General features: G+C 43.6%; 1 protein-coding gene across 1 annotated transcript in view; it reads left to right on the forward strand.

Annotated features, from left to right (window-relative positions):
- Positions 1-19141, forward strand: part of LOC132388462 (NACHT, LRR and PYD domains-containing protein 3-like) — a 41883-nt gene that overhangs the window by 13730 nt on the left and 9012 nt on the right. Inside the window, exons 2-7 of the mRNA XM_059960806.1 lie at positions 1499-1682; positions 6939-7033; positions 9901-10170; positions 10714-10880; positions 13600-13771; positions 13867-13932. Coding sequence (XP_059816789.1) covers positions 1499-1682; positions 6939-7033; positions 9901-10170; positions 10714-10880; positions 13600-13771; positions 13867-13932 — 954 coding nt within the window. The remainder of the gene's footprint in view (positions 1-1498; positions 1683-6938; positions 7034-9900; positions 10171-10713; positions 10881-13599; positions 13772-13866; positions 13933-19141) is intronic.

Raw genomic sequence — 19141 nt, forward strand, 5'->3', positions numbered from 1 at the left:
AACATTGTAGGCTGAAAGGCCTGTTCCTGTGCTGTACAATTCTATTTTCTGTGTTTCTTGTCATGAAGTTTCGGAGTAACGGAGGCAAATGGGGTGCGTGCGAACAACACACCAGCTGGAGCCCAATATGCGAAATGTGAGATCATCAGCTTCTGTAGAGGAAACTGAAAGACTAGTTGTGTCTACATGGTGGAGTACTGGGGTGCGGTGGGTAAAGAGCAAAGTCAAAGGTACATTGTCTTTATTATAAGAGTTATTGGCTATACGACTGAAATTACAGCATGAATTATTTTTGCTTCAGTGGAGTCATAAAAAAGTGCATCTCAGAACAAGGGCTTCGACCCATCTAGTCTGTGCCCAAACGTTTGACCTGCCTACTTCCATCGACCTGCGACAGGTCCACAGCCCTACCGACCCCTACCATCCATTTACTAACCCAAACTTCTCGTGAAAGTGGAAATTGAGCTCGCGTGCGTAAGCTGCACTGGCAGCTCTTTGCACACTCTCGCGACGCTGGGAGTGAAGGAGAATCCCTCATGTTCCCCTTAAACTTTTCAGTCTTATCACATAACCTCTAGTTGTTGTCCCACCAAACCTCAATGCAAAAAAGTCTGCTTGCGTTTACCCAAGTAATATCTTGCATCATTTTGAATACCTCTATCAACTCTCCTCTCAATCTTCTAAATTCCAAGGAATAAAGTCCTAACGAATTCAGTCTTCCCTTATAACTCAGGTCGTCCAGGCAGCATTCTTGTGAATCTTCTTTGTTCTCTTTTATAGAAGTGATGTCAATGAAAGCTGCATATTTACAGATGGGCTGTGAATTGTCTGCTCGACTGGGATGGGGATGGGATCCGTAACTCTGTGACCCGGGAGAGGGGAATGGGGAAGAATTGTAGGCAAGAAAAGTATGAAGGAATGGGAAAATACGGAAAGAAGCGTCGGAGGCCTGTGAGCGGCGAGGAGCAGAGTCACCGGTGTACGTGGGAGACCCTCTACCTGTCACGTGATTCGGTTACGAACTCCCAATTTACAGCAGATCTGCAGCATCTGTGGGGCAATGCTCCACGTACAAGTGCTAGTTCATCATTCGTCCGCTCAGACAAGACTGTGAGATCCAGATCTCTCACGTTCTCTCGGTATGGGTGGGAGTTTCTTTTTACCCCATTCACCTGTTATGACCTGCCAAAGTGTAGCCAATGTGTCCCGATATGTAACCGCAATTAATGGAGAATTAAGCCTTTTCCATTTATCTGGTCTTCTCAAAAACGATTGCACTTCGGTTAAGCCTGCCTAGATATTTTTATTGTTTAGTTTTATTTTGTACTATAGTGAATGAACCTACATAATGTATATAATTATTGTAATTCACTTCGTTTTTTCTGTTTATTATTGTACCGCAGCCGTGAAGGCAACAAATTTTATCACGCCTGTCGGTGATGTTAAACCTGACTGAAATTGACCAACCCATCGATCACGTGATCATATTTTACCGCAGATCTGCAGCATCCGCCGGTTTATTCCCGCGGCCCCGCCCCCGTTGTATCGACGAGGCAATTGTACTGCGCATGCTCAGCCTCCGGATGGGCGGTATTTTCTTTCCGTTCTGTGCAGAAGCGGATCGTCGGCGGGAGCCGGGAGACGGATATTTGCCTGCGCGCAAAGATATCAAATCCCCTCCGGTGAGTATTGAATCCGGTCCCGAATGCGTGGTTCTGATGTCGGGCAGAGAGTCTCGCAACCTTACCCGGACAGGCTGCCTTCGCACCGAACCTCCTGAGATAGCCGCCTCTCAGCTCCTGGTGTTCTGGTCCGAGGAACGGGTGGAGCTGCTGATGCCGCGAATACACCCATGCGTTCAGTTGTACCCAGGGGATTTTACCTCTATCACCTGGTCCTTAAGATTTGAAATTATTGGCTTAAAATCTTCATTTGGATCGATGCCTGGGGTCGATAATTGTTTTACATAATTCCAGTACACCGGAAGCGGCAATTCGGCCCGTTGTTTTCTTGCAGGCAGAGGGTTAAACAGAGTAATCGCACTCTCGGGACACTCCCCCACCTGTATAGGTAGCTTCATCTTTCTCCCGTTCAGACAGGACAGTGAGATCCAGATCTCTCACGTCCTCACGGTGTGGATGGACAATTGTTCTCTTGACTCCATTACACTGTTACGACCTGTCGAAGTGCAGGCAATGTTTCCAAGTGGAAACCCTATTAATGCGAGAATTAAGCCTTTTCCATTTATCACGAATCCTCGCTTATTTGTGCAACTCAGCGACGTCTCCCTCCAGAAGTTTCAAAGCAAACGTTTAGTCTGCCTAATAATTCGAACACAATTAAAGAGGAGTATCGTTTATTATTGTCATAAACTGAGGTTTAGTGAAAATCCTGTCTTCAGTACCATCCATGAATATCAATACATTACAACAGTACGTTGAGGTGAAAGTGTGGTGCAGGTAGACATATGATGCAATGTGCATTGTGAGGTCAAGGGTCCACCTCATCACGCTGGGGAGCATTCAACTTGGTTCATTCTGCTCATTCCGTGTTATTTTGATCAACCTCTGTCCAGTCTGTATCCCATCGCCTCAGTGCTATCTATCAGCAATGTTTCTTCTAACATTTCTGTTTTTTTTTGTGTGGTATTGTCTTGCAACTTTCAGCTCATTGAGTTATCCAGGAATCGCTTTAGTGAGCTGGAACTACCAGAGATTTAGTTGAATACAACACAAGGCAGATTAAATCCAGCCATTACAATTTTAGTTTTACTGTTACAAAATGGTTGCAGTGTTAATCTTTGTTCTGATGAAACTCATAGCATCTGATGTTGAACCTGTTACTTCCGTTGTTCGGTTATGTTCAGTGAGCCACTTCCCCCGTTTCCAGGGTAACCGCCCGTCAGGGCTGCAGCAAATGTTGCACTTTTTATCGCTCTGTGGTCGCCGCCTCTCAGCGTAGAGACAGTGGCCTCGGGAGCAAATGTAACAGAGTGACAGTGGGAGGAAAGGATGCTGTGAGCATTGGCTGTATGGAGTGTGTTACACCAGGGTCGGAATGAACTCTGAACTAACAAATTGATGGAAGTGGGAATGGCATTTACAAATTTTGGGAAGTTCCAGACATTCTGCAATCATTTACTGTCTGTGCATTAACATGAAAAAGGGGAAAACTGCTGTTGCAGGATATTTAAAGTAAAAAGAGAAAATTCCGGAAACATCAGCTGATCGGTATCATCTTGGACAGTCTCAGTTCTGGAACTGGGTCTTCCACCATTTCTCCTTTCAGAGATGTAGTCTAATGTACTGCGTTCCTAGCATTTTCTACTTTATAATTTTACACTGTTGGAAACATGGCAGCCAATGATCCCACAACAGTGATCAAATATGATCAGTTTAGCTGCTGAAGACTAGCTGAACTGTATCCGCATCCTCTCACAATCTACAGACTGATGAGTCCCGGCCAAGGCATAGGGTCATCAGGTTTGCCTTAGTTTGTGAATCGGAAATGGCAGGAATTCCACAACCCACGACTAATACGTCCCAGGGGACTCAGTGTGTTTGTGTTATAATATTGTGATGGACTCTCTGAGAATATAGAACTGTCAGGAAACGGGCTACAGTGCAGATTGGTAATCCTACAAACACCAAAGCGTCCCAGGGGAGTCGGTGTGTGGGTTATAATATTAGGAAGACGTCTCTAAGAATATGGAACTGGCAGTATATGGGCTTCAGTCCAGGTTGGCAATTCTGTAGTGAGGCGACTGGTCCTGGAGAAACACTGTCCACACCGCGTAATTCTCCTTGCAGTATTTCACGGTTATTGAGATTGTTCCTCAAAGTAGAACGGAACTGCACACAATTCTAAAAATTTGGATTCTCTGTGTCTTTTACAACTGTAGCATTCACTCCCAAATCCGCTTCTCAATACCTTAATTTATTAAAGTCAATAGGCCCAAACAGCACGTTACAACCCTTTCTAACTCTTGTGCCACTTTCACGGGAATATGGATCTGTGTTCCTATGTCAGTTTGTTTTGACATACATCGCAGACCCTTACCAATCATTACCAATATTTTTTTTTACTGCGAAATTGCATCACCTCACTCTGGTCTGCATTAAATTCGTTCTTCAAGTTGTCAAGACAATTTCTCAGCTATTTGTAATTTTCGTAGATTTCCACACGTTCTACTGCACCCGCAAATTTTCAAATTTAGTATAATACGCAAAGATGGTGTTCCAGCTTCACCAACTTTTCATGTATAATCTAAATTGTTAATATCATAAACAATAAAACACTAAACCCTTTTCTCCGCAGCGCACCGCTAGTCACAAACCACCATTCAGAGAGACAAACATCTACAACCACTCTCTGGCTTCGCCCATTGATTGATCCTGAAAGTTAAGCACCAGCTGAAGATAAACAAAGATCCAATATGTGTGTAACGCATAAAATACTCCTGCACTGAGCTTACACTGCTTCATTTTCAATTCTATATTATTGAACTTTTTTTTTTTGCTTTCGCACTACGGGAAATATGGCAGCTAATTGCGCTGCTCCAGATCCCACTCAATAGTAAGATAATGATCACGTGTTCTCAATTTAACTGCTGGAGACGCGTTGAAATATATTCCCACCCTCTGGTGAACCACAGCCCGGCATCCCACCCAGTCAAATATTTATCAGTTTCCAGGTCTGTCCTGGGTATACGGGATTCTCAGATTTAGAACTGGGAATAGCCGAGACACTGCGGCACATTACCGATTGTAAGGAGTCCTGGGAGAGTTGGAGCTTGGCTTATAGTTCTGAAAAGTTCCCTCATGGGAGGCTCATCTAGAAAATTGTGATGCATGGGATCAATAGTAAATTGGGCACCAGGATTCCGAGTTGGCTTGTCCTTAGAAGACAGGCAGTACAGGTCGAAGGTGTATATTTTTGCTGGAGGTCTGTAATTAGTCGGGCGCCGCAGGCTGCAAGCCCCAGAAGAGTCCATTGGTCATGAGTGACGGGAAAGCAGTAGATCATGTTTTCATTTTGTTCAATTGCAAGATGCAAAAGCGTTTTCATTGCGAAACATTCATTTTCTATTATCATCTCTGCCACACAAAAATTAGGTTATTTTTGGAATTCACATGTGGAAAGTGAGGCTACACCTGATTCAGAACTTGCCTGTGTCAGAGATCACGTGTAGGGATGATATTGGGCAGAGTGTAAGAGCATTTCATCGCAAATTAAACGGATCTATAACAGCAAACACGAGTAAATCTGCAAATGCTGGAAATTCAAAAAACACATACAAAATGTAAAATGCTGGAAATTCAAACAACACACATCAGATCCTGACGAAGGGTCTCGGCCCGAAACGTCGACAGTGCTTCTCCCTCTAGATGCTGCCTGGCCTGCTGTGTTCCACCAGCATTTTGTGTGTGTTGTTTGATCTATTCCAGGGTGTGTTTTCTCACGGTCAGAATCGATACTGACCGACTTGATCTGTTGGGACAGGAATTGTCTCCGCAGCCCAGAGTAAGGATACAAACAAGGGAGAATTTGCGGATGTTGGAAATACAAGCTACACGCGTAAAATGCTGGAGGAATTCAGCAGACGAGGATTCATCTATGAGAAAAATGTTCGGGCCGTGAACATTGGGCAGGATGAGAGAGAAAAAGGGGATGGGAATTAGATTTCAAAGATGTCGGAGGGAAGAGAGAAGCACAGCGTGACGGGTGACAGGCGATGTGGTGGCGAGTAAAGTAAATAGTTTGGAAGCTTATTGTCCGGTTTGATGGTGTTTCCTTCAATCAAGTTATTCACTTTGTACTTTCGATTGCAAGCACATAAATTCTAATTTTACCAGCATTAGCATTTGGAATTCCTGACAATACCCTATAAAATCTGATTAGTATGATGCCATAAACAAAAATTCAGTATTAGGAGTCACCGTAGCATTGTCTAAAATTGTAAATGAAGTTAGGACAGGCGATGTTGAACTTCGAGCTTTGGCAAAGCCTTTGGCGAGGTGCCAGGCGGCAGCTTGGTGTGAAACAGTGGGTCCGATTCAGTCCAGGGAGACAGACTGACTTGGATTCAAAATTAACTTGAAGGTGGGAAGCAAAGAGTGGTAAGTTTTCGGAACTTGGTCATTCGCTACTTTATAACAATGATGTTGATAGGAATGCACAACGAATGGCCAGTAGGCTTGCAGTTTACAGAGTCACTGCGCGGAATGAAGATAATCGTACATTATAACGGATCTTGATCAGTTAGGGAAATGGGCCGTCGAGCAGTATCTAGTTTTTTCTTTTTGATTATGTAGTTCAATCTAGTTTTATTGGACTGTGTCATGTAAACCATGGTCCTGTAAAACGTTATCTCATTTTTACTATCCACTGTACCAGCAGTTATGGTCGAAATGACAATAAAAGTTGACTTGACTTCACCTGACTTGTTAACAGTCTTTTCCCGACGTCACTGTTGATGGAAACTAGGGAAACATTTTGGATGTGAGGGAAAATTTTCAAACGGAGATCAGCATCGTTTTCACTCAGAGGTTGGTGATTATGTGGAGTGAACTGCCAGAGTGGATGAGGCAGGTGGAATAGTATCATGAAAAGGGAAGATGGGACGGATAGATGATGTGAAGGAGTCTGGAGAGATATGGGCCCATCGCAGGATATTGGACCATCTTGGTGTTCACAGTAGTTTGCATGATCTCGTTGCACTGAACGGTCTCTATCCCTGGTCTATTACTGTGTGACTCCATCAGGAGGATCACCGGATATCATGTGCAATAATACAGATATGATGTGAAAGTTAATGTTAACTGGGGATGTTTGGTCGTTTGGTCCACTGCTGCTCTGATATAAGAGATGGAGATACTGTCATATTTGCAAATGAATCATACTCTGTCTAACTCACTGTTTGTTTCTTTGTAATACAGAGCATCTCCAGCAGGTGGAGGTTCCGTGCACCGGGGCCTGAGTGTTCAAGAAGACGACAATCAACAATCATCAGTCACAGTCAGAATGGACACAGGTATGGTCACTGGGATATTTATTAGTAAAATCCTTCCATGTTGGTGCCTAATAGTTCAGATGTAGAAAAACACACTGGGCAGAGGAAAAAAATGCCACCAAACAGGATAATTGACCGCACGGGTAAAGAGGCCTTGACTAACGGGTCGATCCAACAATTACAGCGCAGGGACCTGACGCCGGTAATGGTGGAATCACTCCGCTCACCAGGCAAAGCTTCACTTGAATGAAAGGAACAGGAGGTTCAAATACACGTGGTTGTGAAACACAGACATCAATGTGACGGCGGTCTTATGAGTGATGTAACAGTTCAGGGAAAAGTCAGGGTCTGTTTCACCTCTTTACAGTTCCTGAGGTGGAAGTGACTTCAAGCGTTCATTGATAAAAGTTGCTGAGCATTATTATATTTCATAGATTGCGTGATAGCACAGCATTTCATGTTTCGGAAGGGCAACTTCGTAAAAGTAAACCAGGACAGGACATGCATATAATTAGTAGATCCCGGAATAGTGTTGTCGAACAGGGGGAACCAGGGTTACAGACGCACAGTGCCCTGAAACTGTTTGCACACGGCACTTATGACACGGGAGGGGGTCCATTAAATTGGGAAGCCTACAGAAAGCATTCATGAGGATATCGAAAAGTGGAGAGCTTGAGCTCTAAGGAGAGGACGGGAAGTCAAACGACCACCTTCCCTGTGCTGAGGCCTCGATTTATCTGTTACTATCTTGGGAAGGGAACAGTAAAGTTTAGTTCCCCTTCGAAATTCCCATCACCGGCGATAGAGGGTATTGGCAGTGTTTGCTGTCTGGGTGGTTGAAACAAGCGTATGAGCAAGTGAAGGCATAATGTGTGCCCGTGGTGACATGAAAAGTTCAGACAAATTTCTAAAGCGGCACAGCAGAGAGTTTCCTGACAGGTGACATCAGGTCTGTTATGTAAACTCCAATGCCCATGAATTGAAAAGCCGACAAGAAGTGTTGGATACAGCTCAGTCCATGAAAGGAAAAGCTTTCTCCACCATTCGGTCCGTAAGCTCTCCTCAATGCTGCCACCTGGAAGGAGGTATAAGAACCATTGGTCTCACACTGTCAGGATCAGAAACAGTTCGAACCATTTATCCAACTGGATCCTGAAACAGTGTGGATAACTTCACTTACCTCAACACTAAACTGAACATTGAACACAACTTACCAGGCATCAACGACCGTTGTTCACACTTCCGTTATTTATTGATTAATCTACCGATTCTTCTGTTTGATTATTTGCTCCATTTGCAAAGTTGTCATTTGAGTAGTGATTGCCTGTCAGTCTTTTCTGATAATCTTTCATGGATTTGATTGTGTATCTTTGTTCTATTGTGAATAAGCACATATTGCACGACCGTTCGTAATAAGTTTACTTTTAACCCTGACGATGGTAGTGGAGAAATGATTGCAGCCCTCAATAGTAATGCATGGTGGACTTTAAAACTGAAACGCAGTGGAGGAAAGCTGAGTAAATTTTACAGATCCCTATTATGGTGCAGTGTGAGTGTTTGCACCTGACGATGTAAAAATGAGTAGGATTTGTAATTTGTTGACAAGATGGCAGTGCCTCCTTGAGGATGATGAAGTAGGTTTTGAGAGTATGGTCCCATAATTCTGGACACTGCAGGTATCAAAATTTTCCCAAGATTTCGCTGTTGAGCTGATCTGCTACATGACTTTAAATTCCAAGGAGCTCTGATGAAAAACCTGGTATAATCAGTGACCATCTGTCTTTGCCTCTTGTCGGCATTGGGATTGTGTTCAACTCCGTGTTTCCAGCAGGAATAAAACAGAAATGATAGCATGGAAACGGGCGCTTCGGCCCACCAAATTCATACTGACCTACTTATCTTTAAGCTTGCCCCATTTCTCTGTTGCTTTGTCCAACTTTCCCTCGTAGCCTACTTCCATCTTCTTCCCAGCACACAGCTTCTCAACAGTGAAACTTTATTTGCGTTGCATGGGAAATTATACCCATCGCCTTCCACGTGAAAAAATGTATTGTCTGTCGCTCCAGTTTTTAGACTCCCTCATCCTGCAAAGTATCTAACCTATATACTTTCTTGTTTATTTTATGTACATGTGTACGGTCACACTTCAAACTGCCATGGTCCATGGCAAACGATTCAAGACTATCTATATAACACAAAACCCAACATGCCACGTCCAGTGACAGTTATCATTATCCACTGGACTCTTTCGACCTAAATTCATCCTTCGAATAGTTTAGTAACTGGAACTTCACGAAGTTCTCTAAAGTTCTCTAAGACTCTCTCAGCGAGATTTGCCAATGACTCTTATAGCAGTTACATGACGATCACCATTCAGGGGACGGAACGGGACCCAGGTGACTGGGCACCATCGATCTCAAGGTAATGGACTGACTGTGACCCAGGGGACTCGACAGTGCGGGCCTCAACGCAGTGGTCAGTGTGTGACCCAGAGATAGTTTATGCCACAGTTGGCGGAGAAAGTGTGACCCAGGGAACGGAATAGGGTATAATACAATGTCTGATCTGTGTGACGCAGTGGACTGGGGAATTTGGGTCACAGGAGGTTTTTGCTTGTGGGGGATAATCCCAGTGATATCTCCCGGTATCACCCGACACTGTTCCATTAAGATACCCTGGTCATCAGTGTTCAACTACTGTGTAGCCAATGATCAGTATTACAGTGGTTATTTTCTGTTCTTTTTCTGGAAGTGGATGTGTCCAACCACCGGCTTATCGGGATGGTCACCCAGCAGTCTCGGCTCCTTTATAATCACCAATTGTGAATCCTTGTTCTGATCAGCTGTAAATCACTCTGTTATAATCTGCAATTCATCATTTTTTTTCAGGAAAGCCCTTAAAGTGGGTGCGAAATGTACTCAAGAGACTTTTTCCAGGCAGCTCTTCGAGGGAAGATGATCGGGTTACGGGAAGCAAGGTACCAAGGCAGGCACCAATAGAAAGCGGTCCGGCCGCACTGGAGGAGGAGCAAAGTCAGCCCAGAGACAGTGACGTCAGAGACACTGAGCAGGACCCTGGAACCGGCACCAGTGAGGCAACTGCCTGTCAGCTCGGAAGCTCATCAAACATGGAATTGTCAAGTCCCCAAGAAAGAGCGGGTGGGTAAAATATGAGGGTGATTTGTTCGCAGAATCCGGTAGCGAGGAGCGAAAATACAAGGCCTTGTTGTGGGGTTTGGTCAGAGGACAGGGGTGAATTGTGTATTTGTGTTACATGTGTTGTAATCGGGCACTTGTTACCCAGTACAGGAAATGACTTCCGATGACTTCCAGTGTGTGCATTAAGAGGAAATGCAGCTGTATGGGTGAAGAGAGCATTTCCAGAGGAGTGTTAAAGGAAATGTATTTACCTGGGAGTCTATGGGAAGAGCGTATCATTGACAGCCCCAGCATTAGCTGCCCATCCTAAATTGAAGTGGGTGGAGCGCTGGGGTGGGTTGAGCTCGTTTTAGATAATGTAATGATGAGAGCACTGTTGGGTAGGTTTTTAAGGCTCCTGCTGGAGCTTGGGGCGAAATATGTGTTTGCAGCTGAATGCAGGTGAACTCTGAGATTGGAGACACGATGAGAGATAACGGCTTGAGAGCACTGAGACGAGGGATACTTGAGTTGTTGTCTACCTTCTCCTTTTTATATTCGTAGAGCCAGAGACTACAATCTCTGACCGCCTGGCGCAGGGGGACGAATATCAACTGTACCAACTGACAAAGTTCTACAGGGACAGACTGGAACAAGCGATTGAAGAAAGGGTTGAAAGACTCAGCAGGATGTTGAAAATGGAGGGACATTTCAGTGCACAAGAAAATGAGGTGAGTGTATCTAGTGTATTGTCACAGAACTGCAGATTTCTCAGCACATTGTGAACAAAATTAATCTCCTGCATATTTTAGGAGCTCAATTTGTTAATGGAGACTCTCATATCTGAATTTTCTCCAGCATATCGGGCTACTGCTGTAAAAGCTTGTTCAGGTGGGAAGCACTGGGAAATATAGGCTGAACGTCGGCTTTCCTATTCACACCTGCTGTACTTGTGTGATATAAGAGCAGTGACTACATGCCAAGGCTGTTGAATTTTACACCTTATCGGAACAGTCAGTCAAACTCATCTGATGAATATCTCAGATTGTAAAGTGGGCCTATTGGCACCACTGCAATTACTGAGAGAGTGAAACTTGTTAAACACACCTGCTCTGGTTTCCAAATGAGATCCTAAACAAATGCCTGGCTTAGTGTTCTAGTGTTACAGGAAAGTACAGCATAAAAATAGGCTCTTTGGCCCATCTAGTTCACGCTGGACAATTTAAACAGCCTGCTCTCTTCGGACTTTACAAGGACTGTAGCCCTCTGTATCCCTGCCTTTCATGTATCTATCAAAACCTCTCTCAATAATTGTAATCGAACTTGCATGCGGTACTTGCACTTTAGGCTTTTTCCACACACTTACAAATCCCACAATGAAGAACATACCCTTCATGTTCTCCTTAAGATTTTCACCTTTCACATTAAACGATGACTTCTTGTTGTAGTGCCCCCAATCTAAGTGAAGAAAAACTGCAGGTATTTACCCGATCTCTCCCCTTCATGATTCTGCGTGCCTCTATCAAATCTCCGCTCAATCTTCTACGTACCAAGGAATAAAGTCGTAATCTATTCAATCTTTCCTTATAAGTCTGATCACGGTGTCACCAAGCAAAGTCCTTGTAAATTGTTTCTGTACTCTTACAACCATATTTACACCTTTCCTGTCGGAAGTGATCACAACTGCACACAAAATCCCATACTTGGCATCACCAACTTCTTACACAACTTCAAGCCGACATCCCAGCTACTGTACACAATATTTTCATTTATGGAGGCTAATGTGCCAAAAACATTCTTATCGATTCTTTATGAGCTGCCACTTTCAATGAATTATGGAGATGTATTCCTAATTTCCTTTGTACCATCACACTCTTCGTAGTCCTACCAGTCACTGTGCAAGACCTAGCATAGATGGTTCTACCGAAGTGCAACTCATCGCAATTTTGTCATTAATTTGCATCTGCCCATTTTCAGCACATATCCCGCTGCAAGCAATGATAGAATTCCTCGCAGTCCACTGCACCCACCCTCAATCAATGTGTCATCCTCAAAGTCGCTCATTCAGTTAACCACGTTATTATCCAGTTCGTTGATACAGATGAGAAACAACGGACCAAGCACGATCCCTACGGCACACCACTAGTCAGAGGCCGTCAATCAGAGATGCAACCATATGCTACCACTCGCTGGCGTCTCAAATGCCGTGCTGAGGTCCATGTAGACAACATCTCGTCTTAAGCAGCCTTTCTAATAACTGCCTCGAAATACTGTATGGCGTTGGTTAGACACAAGCTACCACGCAGAAAGCTGAAATTTCATGACCACAGGAATCACGATTCCTTCCTAAAAGGGCAGAAAACGGAAAAAAGGGGAAATAGAAAGCTGCTGACAAGCTGAATATCTAATTACAGAGAGACTGGCGCACTCAATTTCAGGTCCCTCTCCATGGACCTCAGAAGCAGTCATGGTAAAGTCCTAGATCTGACCTATACAGCCAAAAGTCGCATGAGATAATTACATTTGTTACGCACGCCAGTCACACTGCTCTCAATGAGATTCATTAATATCTGTAATATCTCCACCTCAATCTGCACGATGAGATCTATCATATTATGATCAATGACACTTCAGGGTTCTTTTACCTTAAACTCCAAAGTCAAATCTGTCCCAATACAAAGCTTCTTACATGTACAGGGCTCACCCGCATGCTGCTGTCTAAAGACACCTCCTAGGCATTCTACAAATTTTCTCTATTGGGATACAGCACCAACCTGATTTTCAAAACTACCTGCATAAGGAAATACTTCATAATTATTTTAATACTGATTTTTTATTTGCATGTCATTTCTATCTCCCATTGTAATTTGTAGCTCACATCTTATCTACTGTTCGGACCACAGTACATAATTTCCATCAGAGTCATTTTATCTTTCCCGTTTCATAACTCTACTCACAGGGTTCTACATCATCCTATTCAATGTCACCTCTTTCTAGGATTTGATTATCAACGGAGTCCAACTTATCGCTCCACCTAACTAAATGTTCTTTTGATACCATATTCATCCTTGGATGTATGTACCCAAATATGATCTTCTTTCAGTGATGCCCGCCGTCCAGATTTTTCTCTCTCGGTCTACCCAGCCTTCTGTCCTGGCTGTCACATCTTGTTGATGTAATATTGCACATTGACAGTCGAGCAAATTAATCAAGTTGCATCTACTGCTGGGTGTCATTTAATCCCAATTCATAGACAATATTGATTTGGAATTTCCTTCAGTTTTTGTTTCCCTGTTAATGACAATACAGAGATTTACTGAGAGGATGAGGCGTCAGCCCAGTAACTGCCGCTGTTCTAAAGCCAACGGGACAATGACCACATATTTTCCTCCACATTTCCCATGTTTTTTCTGTCTACCACGCAATAAAGCCATTGTTTCTATATTATAGAATGTCAATGAATTGACAGAGAAGGGAACGCGAGCGGAGAGTTCCGCACTCTTCCTCAGTTTGGTGATGGGCAAAGGATGCCGGATCCAAAGGGCGATATGGGACTCCTTTGTGAAAATGAGGACCGAGTTACCGAAGTTGGATAAAATACTAAAGGAAATACAGAAGTTCGGTATGTTAAATTCACGCACTGAATACAAAGTATCATTGAACGAAGGAGTTTTTCTTATATTAGCATAGTTCTCATTTTTCTTTTGATTTAACCAGGGCTTGATCCGCAGAAATACATGGACATCACCCAAGGGTTATCTGAGTTACCTGTACAACTGAGAGGTGAGTGATAAATGCACAGTTCAAACCACATCTCAAAAGTTAGACTGTGCCTTGGCAGAACTTACAACCGTAGAACCATAGAACACTACAGCAGAGTACAGGCCCTTCAGCCCTCCATGTTGTGCCGACCTATATAATCCTTAAAAAAAAGTACTAAATCCACACCACCCGATAACTATCCATTTTCTTTCATCCATGTGCTGTCCAAGAGACTATTAAATATCCCTAATGTTATAGCCTCCGCCACCATCCCTGGCAAGTCATTCCAGGCACTCACAGCCCTCTGTGTAAAAAAAAACTTACCCCTGATGTCTCCCCTGCACTTCCCTCCCTTAATTGTGTTCATATGTCCTCTGGTGTTTGCTGTTGGTGCCCTAGGAAACAGTACTGACTATCCACCCTATCTATGCCTCTCATAAGCTTGTAGATCTCTGTCAAGTCCCCTCTCATTCTTCTACGCACCAAAGAGAAAAGTTCCAGCTCTGCTAACCGTGCGTCGTAAGACTTGTTCTGCAAACCAGGCATCATCCTGGTAAATCTTCTCTGCACCCTCTCCATAGCTTCCTAAAATGAGGTGACCAGAATTAAACACAATATTCTAAGATGGTTTCGACAGTGATTTGCAGAGTTGTAACATGACCCCTCTACTCTTGAACTCAGTCCCCCTGTTAATGATGCCTAGCATCGCCTAGGTCTACTTAAATACCCTATCAACCTGTGCAGCGACCTTGAGGGATGTATGGATTTGAACACCAAGGTCCCTTTTGTCATCCACACTCTTAAGTAACTGACCATTAATCCTGTACTCAGTCTTCTGGTTTGTCCTTCCAAAATGCATCACCTCACACTTGTCCGGATTGAATTCCATCTGGTAATCCATCTGGAACTCCCATTTGGTAATCAAAATTCGGCATAATTTATTTGCGGATCCCTGCATACAGTTACAATTCAGAGAATCTCTCGTTGGAACCAAAATGTTGCAATCTATTTTTCCACTAATCCAGTTGTACGAATTCGTGAAGCCATTACTCCTGATCCAACGCACTGGGAATCCCTACACTCCCCAGGCGGCTCTTGGTAGATTGGATCATCCGATGCAGGTCACTTACCTGACGGTAGACCTTTTAGATTCGAAAACACCATGTCTTCATAATAGCACTCAATTCTGCACCTGATATGCTTGATAATTAGGCAGACTGCTGGACTCTTCCATGTTAACGCCGACAGAAATTATCTGTTGAGTTTGCCCACATTATTGTTGGTTCCTGTTACTACATCTCCTTTATCATTTTCCAGCAGACTGATATCCATCGACTCCTTATTTTACTATTCATATAACTTTTGGTATTTTCTTTGATATCATTGAACATATCCTTCTATTTCCTGCGCATTTATGTGTACATCTTGGAGCATATTTAATAGGCCTATCACAGTCATCTCCAGACAGTATATTCGATTCACGAGTCTGTGGTTTGAAAAATAACCCCACCCACATTTTCTTTGAATTTATCCCTTCTCAACTTATCTAAGTGACCTCTGGTATTAGATATTTCAATCCTGGGTAAAAACGTACTGACTGTCTACTCTAAGTTGGCCGCCATAAACCTTATACTCCTCCATTGTGTCTCTCCTCAACGTCCAGAGTAAACAAGATACTTGAGTCCAGGCAGCATCCTGATGAATCAATCCTGCGCCATCTCCAACCCTTTCAAAGGTCCGACTAAAGGACTGAATGCAAGACTCCAGATGCGGGCTAAGAACTTAAGACCCAGTAGCGGGATCAGCGCAAGCGGCTCATCAAAATTGTTCCGCAAATCCTCTAATACCCACTGTCCTGTCCTCTTCCAGTACATTTTGAAGCCTTCACCAGTTAGGAACCTATCAAACTGCATTTTAAATATACCCAAACGACTTGTCCTTCAGAGGCGCTCTATGAGAAGAATTTCACACAAATTCACCTCCTCTTCTCTCATAAAAAGGGACAAGGAGGTGGATCTGTGAAATTCTGCGGCTTTCTCCTTTGGTCCCAGACTCCTCCACTACAGGACACACCCTCTGCATACCCACTCTATATGGGCCTTTAAGATTCGATAGGTTTCAATGAGAACCACTTCATTCCAAACCCCACCATTTCCCAACTCCCACACCACATTAGTCTGAACTCCAGCAACAAAACGCTCTTCATACGGTAAGACTTTCATTCCCGGGATAATTTTTGTGAACCTCCGCTCCAATAGCAGTACAGCATTCGTTAAAATATCTGAACTTGATCCCAGTTTTTTAAATAGTTTACACCTCATTCCTTTTACCAAATTGCATGACTGTACACCTTCCTACGCTGTATTTCACCTGCCACTTCCTTGTCCATTCTCTGAATCGCTCTAAGTCGTCCTACAGTCTGAACTACAAACTGCACCACACGAGCCTGACATTGAAAGGCGGATTCTCTGCTTGACCTGAGTTTTGTACAGCTGCAAAACAACTTCCCAACTGAGATCCTGAACTAATACAGACAAGCACGTGACTTGTCTTCCTATCCACTCTATCTGTCTATCCATATCGATACAGGTGCGTGTATGCGTGTGCGCATGCGTACATGCATCGGATCCCACAGTGGATCGCCGTGGAGCATCACTGGTCAAGGAACAAGGAATCCTGCCAGAATAAATTATAATTAACATTAGTATCCGTCTTCCACAGAGAAGAAAATAATGAATACAATAAGCCAATTCTACACAGTTCTCAAGCATGTTATTTTCTGAATGAGACTCCCAGGCTTGACATTGTCAAACGCACTAACACAATCGCAATCGACAATACCGACTTTATCGCCTCATAGAAGAACTCGAACAAGTTACCAAGACCCTGCATTCACCCCGCCTGAAACAGTGCTATTTAATCCAAACGCAGATCAAACATTCGTTTTCCACGTACTCTCATGAGTCTAAAGATAGAAAAGTCTGAAAATATGTCTACCTGTCTCAAGAGCATCTTTTATTCTGCATTCCTTACACTAACGAAGAGCCACATATTATTTCATAATGGGCTGTTCAATATAATAAAATCATGTTGTATGTGAAATTATAACATCATGCATCTTGGCAATAATAAACACTCACTAGATAACTGCAATATACCTACAGATTGAGCAATAAGGATGCTGAAAGGGTATGAAAGGATTTAAAGAACATCTGACAATAGATGATATAACTGTAAATCAATCTCAGAGGAGAAGCACAAAAATTCATGTTGTTATATTGACTAGGAAAAAAATTGGTTCCATCTCACATTTATGCTTAATGGAATATGTGTAAGGTAGAGATAATACGTGTGAAATTTCGATCTTATCGGCTGAGGCATTGGCGTACTGTAATCACGTTATCAATTAAGACAGAACAAACACCGGCGTCAAAATACGCCAAAATATGTTCCAAAGCGACCAACTAAACCCACAATAATTTTGTCAAACTTTAATCCCGCTCTCTTTACTGAGCAGGACAAAAATAGGGTCTCAGGTTAAAAAATAAATAGGTAAGTTACCCCTTGACAAACGTGCCAGGCATGGATGATTTGAAATTATACGCTCCTTCTTCAGTAAAGCTGAAAGAATTAATTCCAATAATAGCAGCATCTATGGAAGCGAGTAAACAGCTGGCTTTTCGGTCGAGACCCTTCATCAGGACTAGAAAAGAAGTGGGAAAAGTAGGATAACAAGTTGGGAGAACCGGAGGAAGAAGTTGGCAGATGGTAGATGAAAATGGGAGAGGAAGAGATGATGAAGTGAAAAGCTAGGAACTTGTGTTGCTGAACTGGAGAAGGGAAAACCTGATGGGAGAGGACAGAAGAATGGGAATAGGGAGGAGCACCAGAGGGATATGATGGACGGGTCAGGAGATACGGTGAGATAGGGAAACAGGACTGGGGAATAGTGAAGGAATGGAGGGAGGCACTTACCGGAAGTTTGAAAAATAGGTATTCATGCCTTCAGGACGAAGGCCAGCCGACGTAAACTAAGGTTTTGCTCCTCCACCATAAGGCATGGTTTCAGCGTAGCAGTAGAGGAGGACGGGAATGGGAAGCGGAATTGAAATGGTTGACTACAGGGAGATCCCGCTTTTTCTCGTGGACGGACTTAGGTGCTTGGTGAAACATCAGGAGCATTGGATACCCCAAAAGACTCGCAGCAAAGGGGCGCCTCAGCTGGAGGAACTAGTTGGGACCCAGAATGTTAATGAGAGAGGAGAGGCAGCAGGAGGTGTGTCACTTGTTCCATTGTAAGGGTAATTACCGGGAGGTTAATCAGTGAGGAAGGAGGAGTGGACAGGGAATTCGCATAGGGCGCAATCTCTGCAGAAAGTGGAAATTGGTGGCGGGGCCTGGTGTAGGGAAAAACGTGCTTAGAGCTGGTAACACGTTCGAGACAGCGGATCATACAGAGAATTATGTGATGGATGTGAAGGCTACTGATGTGGTAGGTGAGGACAAGAAGACGTCTATCCCTGATGTGACAGTGTCAGGATGGGGTGAGGCCAGTTGAGAGCGACTTGGTAGAGATGCAGGTTAGGGCCCCGTTAAATGGGAGGAAGGAAATCCCCTTTCTTTGATGAAGGATCCTCGTGTTCGGCACTGTAAATAGTAGAATTATTTCCCGAAGATACAAACATAAACTTTGGACTAGACAGGTGGAGAATATTAAACATAAGGGAAAGTGCAGCGGAGCTGTTAGCACATAATACCGAGCTTCAGGATACAACAAAACCGATCGGTGAATATGAAATATGTAAATATTTCGGATATCAACAAGCAGAGATTGACGTGTGGCAAAGGGAAATCTTGCGACAGAATTTACTTCAACGCTGAAGAAAATCTGCCAAAGAGAGCTCAACGGTGAAAGTATAACGAATCCAGTAAACACTTCAGCTGTACCCTTATTAACGCATTATGTTAATAGTGCGAGTCTGTGGTGGCCAGTACTGTTGTTGTGTGCTGGGACTGCAGACTGAGGGTAGCAGACACCAACAGAATCAACAAACTCATTCGTAAGGCCAGTAATGTAGTGGGGATGGAGCTGGACTCTCTGACGGTGGTGTCTGAAAAGAGGATGCTGTTTTAGGCACAGGAGTACATTCAGCCAGAGACTCATTCCACTGAGATGTAACACTAAGCATCACAGGAAGTCATTGCTGCCTGTGGCCATCAAACTTTACAA

The sequence above is a fragment of the Hypanus sabinus genome, unplaced genomic scaffold (genome assembly GCF_030144855.1).
Source record: "Hypanus sabinus isolate sHypSab1 unplaced genomic scaffold, sHypSab1.hap1 scaffold_330, whole genome shotgun sequence".
Taxonomy (NCBI): domain Eukaryota; kingdom Metazoa; phylum Chordata; class Chondrichthyes; order Myliobatiformes; family Dasyatidae; genus Hypanus; species Hypanus sabinus.